This window comes from Heteronotia binoei, chromosome 13 (genome assembly GCF_032191835.1).
Source record: "Heteronotia binoei isolate CCM8104 ecotype False Entrance Well chromosome 13, APGP_CSIRO_Hbin_v1, whole genome shotgun sequence".
Taxonomy (NCBI): domain Eukaryota; kingdom Metazoa; phylum Chordata; class Lepidosauria; order Squamata; family Gekkonidae; genus Heteronotia; species Heteronotia binoei.
Genome location: NC_083235.1, coordinates 50,421,277 through 50,433,664, shown reverse-complemented (window position 1 = coordinate 50,433,664; position 12,388 = coordinate 50,421,277). Strand labels below are relative to the sequence as shown.

At 43.0% G+C, this 12,388-nt stretch overlaps 1 protein-coding gene across 1 annotated transcript in view; it reads left to right on the top strand.

The window, feature by feature from the left end:
* RGS9 (regulator of G protein signaling 9) overlaps window positions 1–12,388 on the top strand; it is a 78,741-nt gene that overhangs the window by 45,944 nt on the left and 20,409 nt on the right. Inside the window, exons 10-16 of the mRNA XM_060253392.1 lie at window positions 1,400–1,429; window positions 2,464–2,525; window positions 4,552–4,665; window positions 5,808–5,923; window positions 6,937–7,024; window positions 9,120–9,258; window positions 11,947–12,032. Coding sequence (XP_060109375.1) covers window positions 1,400–1,429; window positions 2,464–2,525; window positions 4,552–4,665; window positions 5,808–5,923; window positions 6,937–7,024; window positions 9,120–9,258; window positions 11,947–12,032 — 635 coding nt within the window. The remainder of the gene's footprint in view (window positions 1–1,399; window positions 1,430–2,463; window positions 2,526–4,551; window positions 4,666–5,807; window positions 5,924–6,936; window positions 7,025–9,119; window positions 9,259–11,946; window positions 12,033–12,388) is intronic.

Genomic DNA, 12,388 nt, shown 5'->3' with positions numbered 1-12,388 from the left:
ATGAAACCATTTAGTTCTAAAGAGCAAATATGATGCCCGCTTTATTATTTGAAATAATTAATCATTTTCTTCTTTTCTTTTTCCTCTCTTTCTTCCTAGTTTATTATTCTCTGATGTTCATTTGACCTTCCTGTCTGTGAAGTCCATGTGCAATTATTCAGTAGAAGATTAATGCACCATAACACCTCATTTTTGCCTGTTCATAACAGTGCTGCTCTCCTTAGGCAACTGTATGGCGCCTTTAAGATATACCAGTCTGGGATAAGTCTATTTTTATTTTGCTGCCTTTTAGTATTATAATGGTACAAGTTTATTGTCTGTGAAGTAGGGACACTTTTAGGAGGTGTCATTTGGCTGATTGTTAGGAACTCTGATGAGGTTTAATTGGGACTGTGGCCTCACTAATTGGATAATGAATTGTCTTAATAAATAAAAACCCAAAATTCAGTGGCTTACTAGAGATTTACAGTGCAATCCTAAGCCTTCAATAGACTTAGAAAGGCATAACTTTCTTTAGGATTGTACAGGTAGACAAAAACATGTTCTACCTCAGCATGCATAAGAAGTAATGTCTACTATTTTCTGCATGAAATTGCCTCTCATAACCATTTGTCTGGAACCCAGGCAGGGGAAAAGGCAGTTTGGGTAATGATGATTTTGAGTAGAAAAAGTTGGGGAGGAAGGGATGATGCAGTGTCTCCCCCTCACACTTCTTTGCTGCAGTTGTACTAAAACCAGATAAAACTGGCATTGGGGCTCTCTTTCACATATTAGCTTGCATATGCTGTGTAGGTAGCTTCTCCTTTCTGAATTTAGTGGGCCTTCGAAGGAGAGCTATAGGAGTAAAAGGGCCTCCATAGAATGTAGGGACTTCCCTGAAAGCCTGAGCTCCATGTGATTTCCCTGTTGTCACCATCATTTTTTACCCCTCCAAACAAAATCACAAATGAAACTTCAGAGGGAGCCTGAGAAAAGCCTGGAGTTAATTTCTAGCTTTCAGTTGCTTACTGGCTCCTGGATGTCATGGAACATCATCAGAGCTATTTAAATCATGGCATTAGCAGAAATTATTTCTGAGGCTTTTATTTATGTTTTGCATTGTGTCAATTCCTGTTGCCTTTAAAGAACACTGAATGATCTAATCTCTGTCTCCTAAGTGAATCTATATTAGCTCTATTAGAATAACGTTGTAATTAAATGCACGCACACACACATACACATACACAGGCTGAGAAGAAGCAAGTGCTGAATAAACCTCACCAAATCACATGATGGGTGGAAATTCCTGACATCACTGTATGCTTTGAGCTGGGGTTGATGCTAGTCTGAATTTGCAACTGAAGTTTTGAATATCCCTTCCAAGATTGTTTTTTTTCCATTGTGTTTCTTTGTTTTACAGAAAAAAACAATAGATATTTACAGGAAAGAGGTAATTTCTCCTTCACTTTCATAATAAATATGTATTATTGTTATTTGCATCAATAATTCTAAATGTCTAGCCCTAATAAAAACATCCTTTCCCCTAATCATGATGTATAACTAAGCTCTAATATAGATTTTGCACTTACACATTCATTTCTGTTTTCCCATGGTATGTATTTTTTAATAGGCAGTTGATGTTTTGTCCATTTTGAGAACCCATCTCACAAATTTAGTTGTAATTTAGCATGCTAATTTTATTTCATGGCATTGTCTGTTCAATGGGACCTGGCTTTGACAAGCATCATGTGTCTGCTGATGTCAGAGCTATTTGTGTGGGTTCCTGAATTTTTGAATGACTATCCAGGCTTCTATTTTTCTATAGCTGCACTAAGTTGAAAGTAATAGCCCCCCAAATTCCCTGCAAGTGCATCACTGTGTTCCTTTACACAAAGAGATGATCTCTGCAAAACAAATAAACTGGGGCTTTTTTTATAGCAGGAACTCCTTTGCATATTAGGCCACACACCTCTGATGTAGCCAATCCTCTTGTAGTTTATAGTAGGCCCTGGACTAAGAGCCCTTTAAGCTTTTGGAGGATTGGCTACATCAGGGGTGTGTGGCCTAATATGCAAAGATTTCCTGCTACAAAAAAAGCCCTGAAATAAACTGTTTGCACATTACATTAAAAATCTTTATAAACAGTAGCAAACTATGGCTGAAATCAATGTGGGGTGTAGTGGTTGAACTTGGAGCAGGGGGGGGCATAAAATTATAAAATCCCTGCTCTCCTATGAAGCTCACTGTTCTAAATCTGGTCTGCCTCTCTCAGCCTAACTTACCTTCACAGGTGTGAGAATAAAAGGGAGTGGGAGAAACCATGTACATCACCCTGAGCTCCTTGAAGGAGGACCAGGATGAAAATATGATCTAATTTAGTAAAACAGTCACTGTGTTGATAAAGAAACAATTCAGAAATGGGCCAGCCGAAGGATTAATAGTTCAAATGTCTACTGTTTTACTAACACAAAAATGTCTTTGTAGATCATGTACTACCAGCAGTCTCTGAGGAAGACCAGAGTAAAGTGTTCTGTCTCTCTGGGAGGGTAAGTTCTGACATTCTACATGCTTATCAGTTACCTATCCACAAATTCAATGATTATGTATTTAAAAGTTGTGATGACCTTACTGATGCCTGCCTTGAGCAGAACCTTCTGACCCAGAAGTCTTAACCTCCCAATTCATGATTTAGAATGTAATACAGTTACTCAATACAGATATTTGCATTACTGTGATGAGGTGTGAACTACAGTCACCTCATCCTGTGAGCTGGGTGGGTGGGGAGCTGCCTGTTCTCTTCCTTCCTCCTTTATGGAGTGTGGGCAGGCTGGCTGATGGCAGGCCAGGGTGAGTCACCACAAGCCTAAGCAAGCAAGAAGCTGAAACTGCCACACAAGCCTGGCAGTGGCAGTGGAAGAGCTTGCAGTGGAAGAAGTCAGATGGGGGAGGAAGGGGTCAGTGGCAGAGAAGAGGCTGGCAGCCACCTGCTCTTCCTCCTTCTTTTGTGGGGGCATGGAAGGAGAAGACCAGGCAGGGGAAGGCAGCCCAGGCAGTGGGGCAAACTGCTGCAGCCCCAGGCAGACAAGGAGCCAACGTTGCCCCATGGCTGGCAGGGGAAGAGCAGGGCAAGGCGATGAGGAGAAAGTCTACTGCAAGAGGAGTTGGTGGTCTTTCCCTCCCTTGCTGGGTAGGAGAACTGAGATTTCCTCCTCCTAAAAGAAAAAAAAACCCACTTTTGAACTCCTTTTCAAGGTATCTTTTGCAAAGGGTTGCTAACTTTTCAACCAGCCCTGAGAGCCAGTTTGGTGTAGTGGTTAAGTGTATGGACTCTTATCTGGGAGAACCGAGTTTGATTCCCCACTCCTCCACTTGCAGCTGCTGGAATGGCCTTGGGTCAGCCATAGCTCTGGCAGAAGTTGTCCTTGAAAGGGCAGCTGCTGTGAGAGTCCTCTCAGCCCCACCCATCTCGCAGGGTGTCTATTGTGAGGGAGGGAGGTAAAGGAGATTGTGAGCCGCTCTGAGTGATTCCCCACTGCTCCACTTGAAGCTGCTGGAATGGCCTTGGGTCAGTCATAGCTATCGCAGGAGTTGTCCTTGAAAGGGCAGCTGCTGTGAGAGTCCTCTCAGCCCCACCCATCTCGCAGGGTGTCTATTGTGAGGGAGGGAGGTAAAGGAGATTGTGAGCCGCTCTGAGTGATTCCCCACTGCTCCACTTGAAGCTGCTGGAATGGCCTTGGGTCAGTCATAGCTATCGCAGGAGTTGTCCTTGAAAGGGCAGCTGCTGTGAGAGTCCTCTCAGCCCCACCCATCTCGCAGGGTGTCTATTGTGAGGGAGGGAGGTAAAGGAGATTGTGAGCCGCTCTGAGTGATTCCCCACTGCTCCACTTGAAGCTGCTGGAATGGCCTTGGGTCAGTCATAGCTATCGCAGGAGTTGTCCTTGAAAGGGCAGCTGCTGTGAGAGTCCTCTCAGCCCCACCCACCTCGCAGGGTGTCTGTTGTGAGGGAGGAAGGTAAAGGAGATTGTGAGCTGCTCTGAGACTCTGAAATTCGGAGCGGAGGGCGGGATATAAATCCAATATCTTCTTCATCATCTCCTTCTTCTCCTGTGTCTTTAAGTGCAGCTCACTCTGCAGACATTAATGCTGATTTCCACATTGTGAAAAGGCTTTGCTGCTTTCTGAGAATCAGCCTCTTATTAGGTCAGGTTTTTTCCTTGTCTGTTCCAAAATGTTGTTCTTGTGGGTTAGTAATAGTTAGTGGACCCTCAGGAACAGCCTAGAGGGATCTGCAGTCATGGGGATTGGTGGAAATCAGTGCATCTTTATATATGAGTACTTTTAGGGGAAAAAAACCATAATTTTTTTCAGTCAGGTTCTCTCCATGCCATGTTGGAGTAGGATATGTGGAAAATTGCAAGCAGTGTAATTTGAATCACATTAGTGCTAAAAGGCTCATTGTTTTGTGAAGTCATCCAAGACCTGTGTCATAGTTTCCTTTATTTCCTCCCTTCCATTGTGGTTGAAATAATTGCCTACAGATGACCATCCATTTTTCTGCTTCAATGCTTCCAGATTAGTGAAGTACTCTGAGCAATTCCAGCCCAGTGATCCCATCATTTCAGGATGCCTCCCCAGCAACCCCTGGATCACCGATGATGTTGGTTTTTGGGAGCTCAATGCCAAGATGTATGTATGGCATTTCCCTTCAGCTTATGAGGTACACTGACTGACATCTGTACTCTGAGGAATTTATAGCTGCTGATGGAATCTTGTTTAGAAGTGAGCAGTGAGGTGTCTAAGGCAGTGAGCTCTGAGTCGCAGAAAGCTCATGCTGAGAAAATGTTTGTTAGTCTTTTACGGGGCTACTGAACTACTGTGGAATTCTTAAAAGCCTTATTTATCTTCACCCAGAGAAGATGCTCAACTCTTTAAAAGTTTCAAGGCATGGACAGGAGACACAGCCCGCATGCTTCATGCCAGGATGCTCCACTGTTCATCCGTCTCCTGCCTACATCAGCAGCCAAGAGCTTAGTGTCGTGGGAAAGACAGCAACATTCGGAGATGAAGTAACAGCACCCTTTTGGGGTCCTTTGGCAGTTTTAAAAGAAGAGGCGCCAGGGTGAAATCTTGGCAGCTACACTGATGTGATTTTTCTCTCCTCTTAACCAGCTATGCCCAGATACGCTGGGCATAGTTTTCTTTAAGTGGAGGATAATCCTGACCAGGGCTGCTCCTGAACCTCCAGCCAGGGTCTGCATGGAGCTGGGAGTTCTCTCCCCGCTGCACACAGATCTCCGGGCATATGCAAATAGATATGCTACTGAGCTCCTGCACCTTTTTTCCCTACAAAACAACCCCTGGTCCTGACTTAAACCAGGTTTTATGTTCACATTACAAACCAAGTTAAACAAGAGCCAGTTTAAGCATCATTTGTGGTGCCCTAAGAGCTGAGCAAAGGATGTTGTACTGTTGACTGGAACTGGAACTACAGCGATGTATCTTGCCACGCTGTGTAAGCTCTGAAAAATGTAATGAGGATTTAGACTTTCTTCTCTGACAGTGAAAATCAGAAATACCAAGTGAGTGAAGCATTGTCTTGCAAAACAAAGTTGTATCCAGTCACATACAATGATGCTTAATTATCAGCTATTTTTAGTGACCTGATCTTAGGAATTCAATATGGTATATTGGAAAGAAATGGAAAACTCTCTTTACAACCAAGTAGAGAGGGGGCTTCTACTTTCTAAACACACAAGGATGGATGGACAACTTGAATCTCACAGAATATTTCAGAGAAAGGTCACCTATTTGTTATAAAACTTTTACAGGGTAAAAACTCCCACCAAAAAACGGGTAGAAAGATGGGCCTTGAATTTTGCAGAGCTGATGAGGGATTACAAAGGCCGCAGAAGTTTCCGGCTGTTCCTGCAGAAAGAGTTCAGCGGTGGGTATGAAGTTGTGTCTTTCCCCCCACCTTTTTAATTCCCTTTTGCATTGTTTTGGGGCACCCTGTCAAACTTGGTTAACTGAAATTAGCTTCATTGGCAAACCCCACCCCCCAAACAAAACACCTTCTTTTTCCTCTGCTTACAGTACATGAGGTGATCTGAGGTAAGAGGTGTATACTCACAAACAGACTAAAACATTTGGCCTTCCTGTGAAGCAAGTGTGTTCTAAGCCATCTAGTGGTACAAACAAAGGTGTTCTATGACATGTAACATGGCTTGGCTGGGAAACTCAGTGTTTAAACTTTACAGATCATCTGTATCTGACAGATTCCACACTCAGAGTGAGTTAGACAGGACAGCCCAACTAATGTTTATTATTTATGAAGCACATTTTGATCCTGCCCTTCTTCCAAGGAGCTCAGTTTTCTCCCACCGCCATTTTATGCTCACAACAACCCTGCGAGGCAGGTTAGGCTGATCTATGATCACCCTTGGATTTAAATCTGGGTCTCCTGGAGCCCCGTGGTGCAGAATGTTAAAGCTGCAGTACTGCAGTCCTAAGCTCTGCTCACGATCTGAGTTCGATCCCCAGCAGAAGCTGGGTTTTCAGGTAGCCGGCTCAAGGTTGACTCAGCCTTCCGTCCTTCCAAGGTCAGTAAAATTAGCACCCAGCTTGCTGGGGGGAAAGTGTAGATGACTGGGGAAGGCAATGGCAAACCACCTCGTAAAAAGTCTGCCGTGAAAACGTTGTGAAAGCAATGTCACCCCAGAGTTGGAAATGACTGGTGCTTGCACAGGGGACCTTTCCTTTCCTTTCCTCCTGGATCTTAGTATGGTTATACCACACTGGGAAGAGCATCTTATCATTCAGGAATAAGAAAAGCTGCATGTGCTGAAGTTCCCTCTTTCAGAAAACTATTAACAGTTGTCCTCTACATCAGACCTACTTAGAATTAGATTATTTCAGTTTATTGTACTGGACAACAAGCTCATTTCTCTTTGCATCCAGGGGAGAACCTGGCCTTCTGGGAAGCTTGTGAAGATCTGAAGTATGGAGATCAATCCAAGGTGAAGGAAAAAGCACAGGAAATTTACAAGTGAGCATAGAACTATGTTAGAATAAACTTCCTGCTACCTTATCCCCATTTATTTGTTTATTATTAATTTAAAATATTTATAGTCCATCTTTCCATTTAGTTCAAGGTGGTTTTCAGTAAAACACATGAAATCACATTGCATAATAAAATATCTTAACAATTAAAATAGTCAATCAGCTTTATAAGCATGAATAGAGAATATAGCTGCAAACTAAACAAAAACCCGTAGCTATAAAATGTAAGTCTAAAAGTTTAATATCCTGGTCAACAAAGTCATCCGGCTTCCTAATCTGCAGTTAATAAAGTTAAATATCTAGATAAATTAATAAGTAAATAAATTGGTACAAGAAATTAGAAAATTTGTTGTTTGGAAACAAAGATTATTCTATAAAGCAAAAAAAGGCCCTGACAATCTACCTCACTGTTGAAGATAAAGGCCCACAGAATTAGGCCTCAGATTCAGCAGGAGCTCACAGGAGTGCAGCTCCAGAACCTTTCTGATGACTCCCCTTCTGCAGCTGCATAACAATCCCTGGATTCGGAGAGTGGGCAGCCAGCCAGCCACCAGGGATTTTGGTATGCCCCCAGCAGCCCTCATTAACCCCTGGAGAAGCCCACACCACTCTTTCTCCACTTCTTATGCCTTGCTGGCCTTTTGACTGGTGGGCAGCTGGCCAAGGAGAGCTCCAGGTGAGCGAGGCCTGTGGGCTGGCTGGATCTCTAGCTAGTGCAAGCAGGTGTTGCTCGCTCGGGGCTCTCCTTTCTTGCATCGGGTTGCTTTTGGCTGGGGGGGCAGCATATGTTAATAAGTTATGCTAATGAGCTCTACCATCTATTTTTCTACAAAATGACCCCTGCACAGAATAGCACCTTAAAAGTTAGGTAGGCTCAAGTGGGAGCAGGTAGTCATTTCATTCCCTTCACACTCTATTTAGGGCTTTAAACAGTAGGAACAAATATACTGAATTCTCAAAGATTTCAGGTTTTCATGGGTGGTAACACATCCACAAACCAATTGCCCTTTCATCACACCCCCTCCAGCCTAGAAATAGCAGCTCTCCAGCAGCCCTGGCCCCACTCAATGCACAGCAGCCAAGAAGGTCTGAGCGCCTGCTCCGGCTGCAACGCCACTGAGGATGTTCTCCGCAGCTGAGAACAAAACGTCTGGAAGGAAAACTTTCTCCAGTAGAACACGGCACTTGATCCCGAAAGATTCTACAAACCCTAATACTGAATTCTGTCTGGAAACAAACGGGCAATCTCAGTCACTGGTCTAATACATTGCCTTGTTACTGTGCCCTGAACCAACTGGAGATTCTGTACTATCTTCAAGGGCAGCCGCATTTAAATCAGATTCAGTAATCTAATCTAGAGGATATCACAGCTTGGATAATTATGGCTATATCATGCTTGTCAAGGAAGAGCTGTATCTGGTGATTCAGCCAAAATTGGTTACAGGTATTGTGTATACTTGGAAGACTTGGACATTCATCTTCAGAAGCAGATCTAGTAGCACCCCAGGCCGTGATCTCTCAGGAGTGATACCACCACATCTGGCACAGGCACTTGATCAGCACCATTCATTTGTTTTGATACTATTTCTTGTAAAAAACAAAAAACAAAACTTAAATGCAAGCTTGAAGTTTTGTTCCTGGACTTACCAATATTTTAAACACCTTTGTCAAGCAGTTTGCAGCTTTTGAGCATATGGATCTCTGCTGCAAATGTGTGACTTCAAAAAGCTACTTAATGTGAAGAATAGCTACATAATGTTATCCTAATAATGTAATCATATGCATACCTACCTGGGAATATAGGATAGAGAACTTAGCAATTCATCATTAGTTTTGTTTCTTTTCTCCTCAGAGTTGGAGATTTAACTAGCTAAATGAGGAGGAGGCTTTAGAATATTAAGAAGGATTTAGAATATCCTGACTGAAAGATCTGCTGAAGCCACCAAAAAGACTTGCACGATTTTTGGTGTACATGTGAAGTGTGTGTGTTGCTCTCCATTGTAAATTCCATGGAATTGGAAGGGTCTCCATACATTCTTTCTTCCCATATATATCTTCCTCCCCTTTATTTTCAATTTCAGAACCTTCCTTGCACCAGGAGCAAGGCGCTGGATCAATATTGATGGTACCACCATGGGCATCACAGTCAGAGGCCTCAAACACCCTCATCGCTACGTCTTAGATGCTGCACAAACTCATATTTATATGCTTATGAAAAAGGTTTGTTATTTTTGTTTATAAATCCAGAATGCATGTTTTCCAGATGTACGTACTGTACTTACTTTAGGGAATGCCTGTGAGGGAGTCGGTCAGAGACTTTACTCAGGAGGGCGACCACTTTAAATTTCTCCCTGGTCACCTTCCCTCAGTCAGACTCACAGAAATCCTGTCAGAACTAGTAATAATTGGCACCAGAATGGTTTTAAAGTTAACAACCACAAAATATTTATTAGGTAACAAAAGGCAAGGAGGGGGATGAAATAATATTGCTTATAACTGTTCAATATTAAAAGGCAAATCAGTTGGCAGCTGGTTGGCAGAATAAAATAATTACAGAGAGTAGAGACTTTTTCAGGCTGAGGTAAAAATATAACAAGACTTCGGCAGATGAGCCTTAAAATAAACAATAAACCAGGCAGGTTTCAGAGTCCCACTACACTCTACTTCACACAGGCTGTCTGTGCCTTCTGGGCACTCAGAATGCTGTTTCTTCAGATGTTTTACCCTAAAAGGCAGTGCCAAATCATATAAATGACAAACTTCAATCACTCTTTCCACACACACACACAGAGCTCCTGACTGGTGTCAGTATTCTCCCTCACAGACCCTTTTACACTAGCTATCTTCCAGGACTTGCACCCCTCAATACCGATGCGTCTCAGCCCCACAGCTAGTCCTCTGGTCTGAGTCTTGGGTACCTCTGCTGACCCCCAGAATCCAGTTCTCCCCTCAGTGTGTAATTGTGTAATCTAGTTTGTACTTGGAGATTGCCTGATGCGCTGGCAAAATCTCCCTCAGAGAGTTTCAAACCGTCTGAAAACTCCCTCTTCCAGACAGAGTCCACTCAGCTCTGTCTCCCACAAGGAGCTCAGCCACTCTGGCTGCTCTCAGCCCCTCGTCCAGTTGGTTTTACAACTGCCTGGCCTAAGCCCACTGTCTTCACTTCAGACTGGTATACTGAAGACTTCACTCGAAGACCCCCTGGCTCAGACTAAAAATCCTGAAGTGATTTTCTGCTGAGCAAACCTCCAAAGGATACTTTTCTGTTGCTTGGGCAATGTTCCAGCCAATCGCTGCAAGTTTGTTTCTCAGCTACTCAGGCTAAGGGCCTGAGTCCGTCACAATGCTCTAAAACCCATGTGGAAAAAACACTCTCAATATATTTTGCATGTTAGTATGTGAATCTATCTATATGTCTATATGCACTCAAAGAGTACACATGAAAGTAATCTAGTCTTGGGTACGGATGCTTGAACACCTGTTTGGCTCACTTTCAGGGGTGATCAGGCAACAAAATAATTCCCAGGCTATTTGCAGCCTGTTTGTGTGTATTTGCAGGAGCAAGTTACTTGCAGTTACCAACAACTGACTTCTAATCTCCTGTGGGGGAAGTTTTCCTTTGTACTCAGCAAAGTTTTTAGGGGGTTGAGTGGGAAATTAGGAACCCAGTCCCAGCTGATAAACTGTAACTGGGGTTCTTTTGATCTCCTATCCTAGAAACTTGGCTGCCTCCCAGACTTGCTGAGATGCAGCATATTTAACAGGGGATGTATCTTCTCCCCAAAGAAAATAACTCTTTCTCCTCCCCTGCATAATGGGAAACTCAGGAGCTAGGGCTTTTACTGAATACTGGCCCCCGGGGAGGGGGGGCCTTTCACAAGTCCTGAGGGGGAAATGGGTGCAACTTTATATATAGGTGCCAGCAACTTAAAACAAAAGCAATGTCAGAAGCATTTCTTTTTCCCCTGCTCAGCTTGGAGTGGAGAGAAGAGAAATAATCTCTTTCTTTCTTTCTTTCTTTCTTTCTTTCTTTCTTTCTTTCTTTCTTTCTTTCTTTCTTTCTTTCTTTCTTTCTTTCTTTCTTTCTTTCTTTCTTTCTTTCTTTCTTTCTTTCTTTGCAACTGACTGCTGAACAGAGACAAACTTCTGACACACAGGCAGCTGCAAATTTGTTCAGCAGCTGTTTGAGTTGCTTGATGCAATACAAATGTATCTCTGACTGGCCCACAGTCTGATGTGAGTTTCAAACATAAGTTTGAGTTCTGGCCCGGTTTGCTGAGAAATTTGCATCATCCCTAGTTTTGGAGAACTGGCTGATTTGCTGACTTGAGCCAGATTTTGATCATGCAAAGGTTGCCTGTTAATGATGAAAGAACTGAAGCTTTAGTACTGCAGGACAAGGTACTTCTATAAAATCTAAGCATGGTGGAAGAAGAAGGGGTGCATACACGGCACAAAGTGTCCAAAGGCCTGACCTAGTCTTCAGAACTTTCGCTAGGCTACAATAGGTTTATTTAACTTCAGAAATAAAAATAGTCCTTTTTCATTCATAACTCATGAGACTTCATCCCCCTGCCTCAGGCAGATTTTGAACATGAAAGCTTAACCTGAATGGCCTTTGCCTTTGCCATTTCCACCTCTTTGCAATCTCATTCTCAGACCTTCTTGTGCTCCTTGGCATCTGACAAAATGACTTCATTGGCTTTGTCGTGATTTGTAGCCACATGGAAATTCATGTAAACAGCGGTTTGCGTTAATGCATATTGAACACAGAGAAAAAGATATTCTCTTGTGCTACTGAATGAGATGGTCTTGCCAGCCCAGCTTCTTTGACTTCACAACAGCTATAAGGAAAGGCTGCTTGTAAGCCCATAACTACCAGTTTTCTCTTTTCTTCTCCCCCAGTAGGATTCTTATGGTCGTTATTTGAAGTCTCCAATATACAAGGAAATATTGTCCAAGGCAATTGAGCCACAACCATCAGTTAAAAAAAGGCAAGTGGGTTGGGGTTTAATTGGGGGTTATTTGCTCTTGGTTTAAATAAGGGCACTAAAAACAAAGTGTCAGGGCCTGTGTGAAAAAGGGCTGTGCTTTAGATATTTGCTTAATTAAAAGGAGGCCTTCCCCTGAAAAGATCTCTGGCATAGAAGCTGATGAGTACCTTTTGGAGGGAGCAGGCTTGCAGAGACTTGCTTTCAGCAAAGAACAGTGCTGGCCACTGTAGAGAAACCCTTTGCCACAACAACTGCTGCTTTTTCTTGCTCTGCCTCCTTTACATCTTTTCCTTTCCTAGAGACATTTCTCAGTTAAAACTCAGCTGAACAGAAACAGCTGCACCTTGTACCTTTAT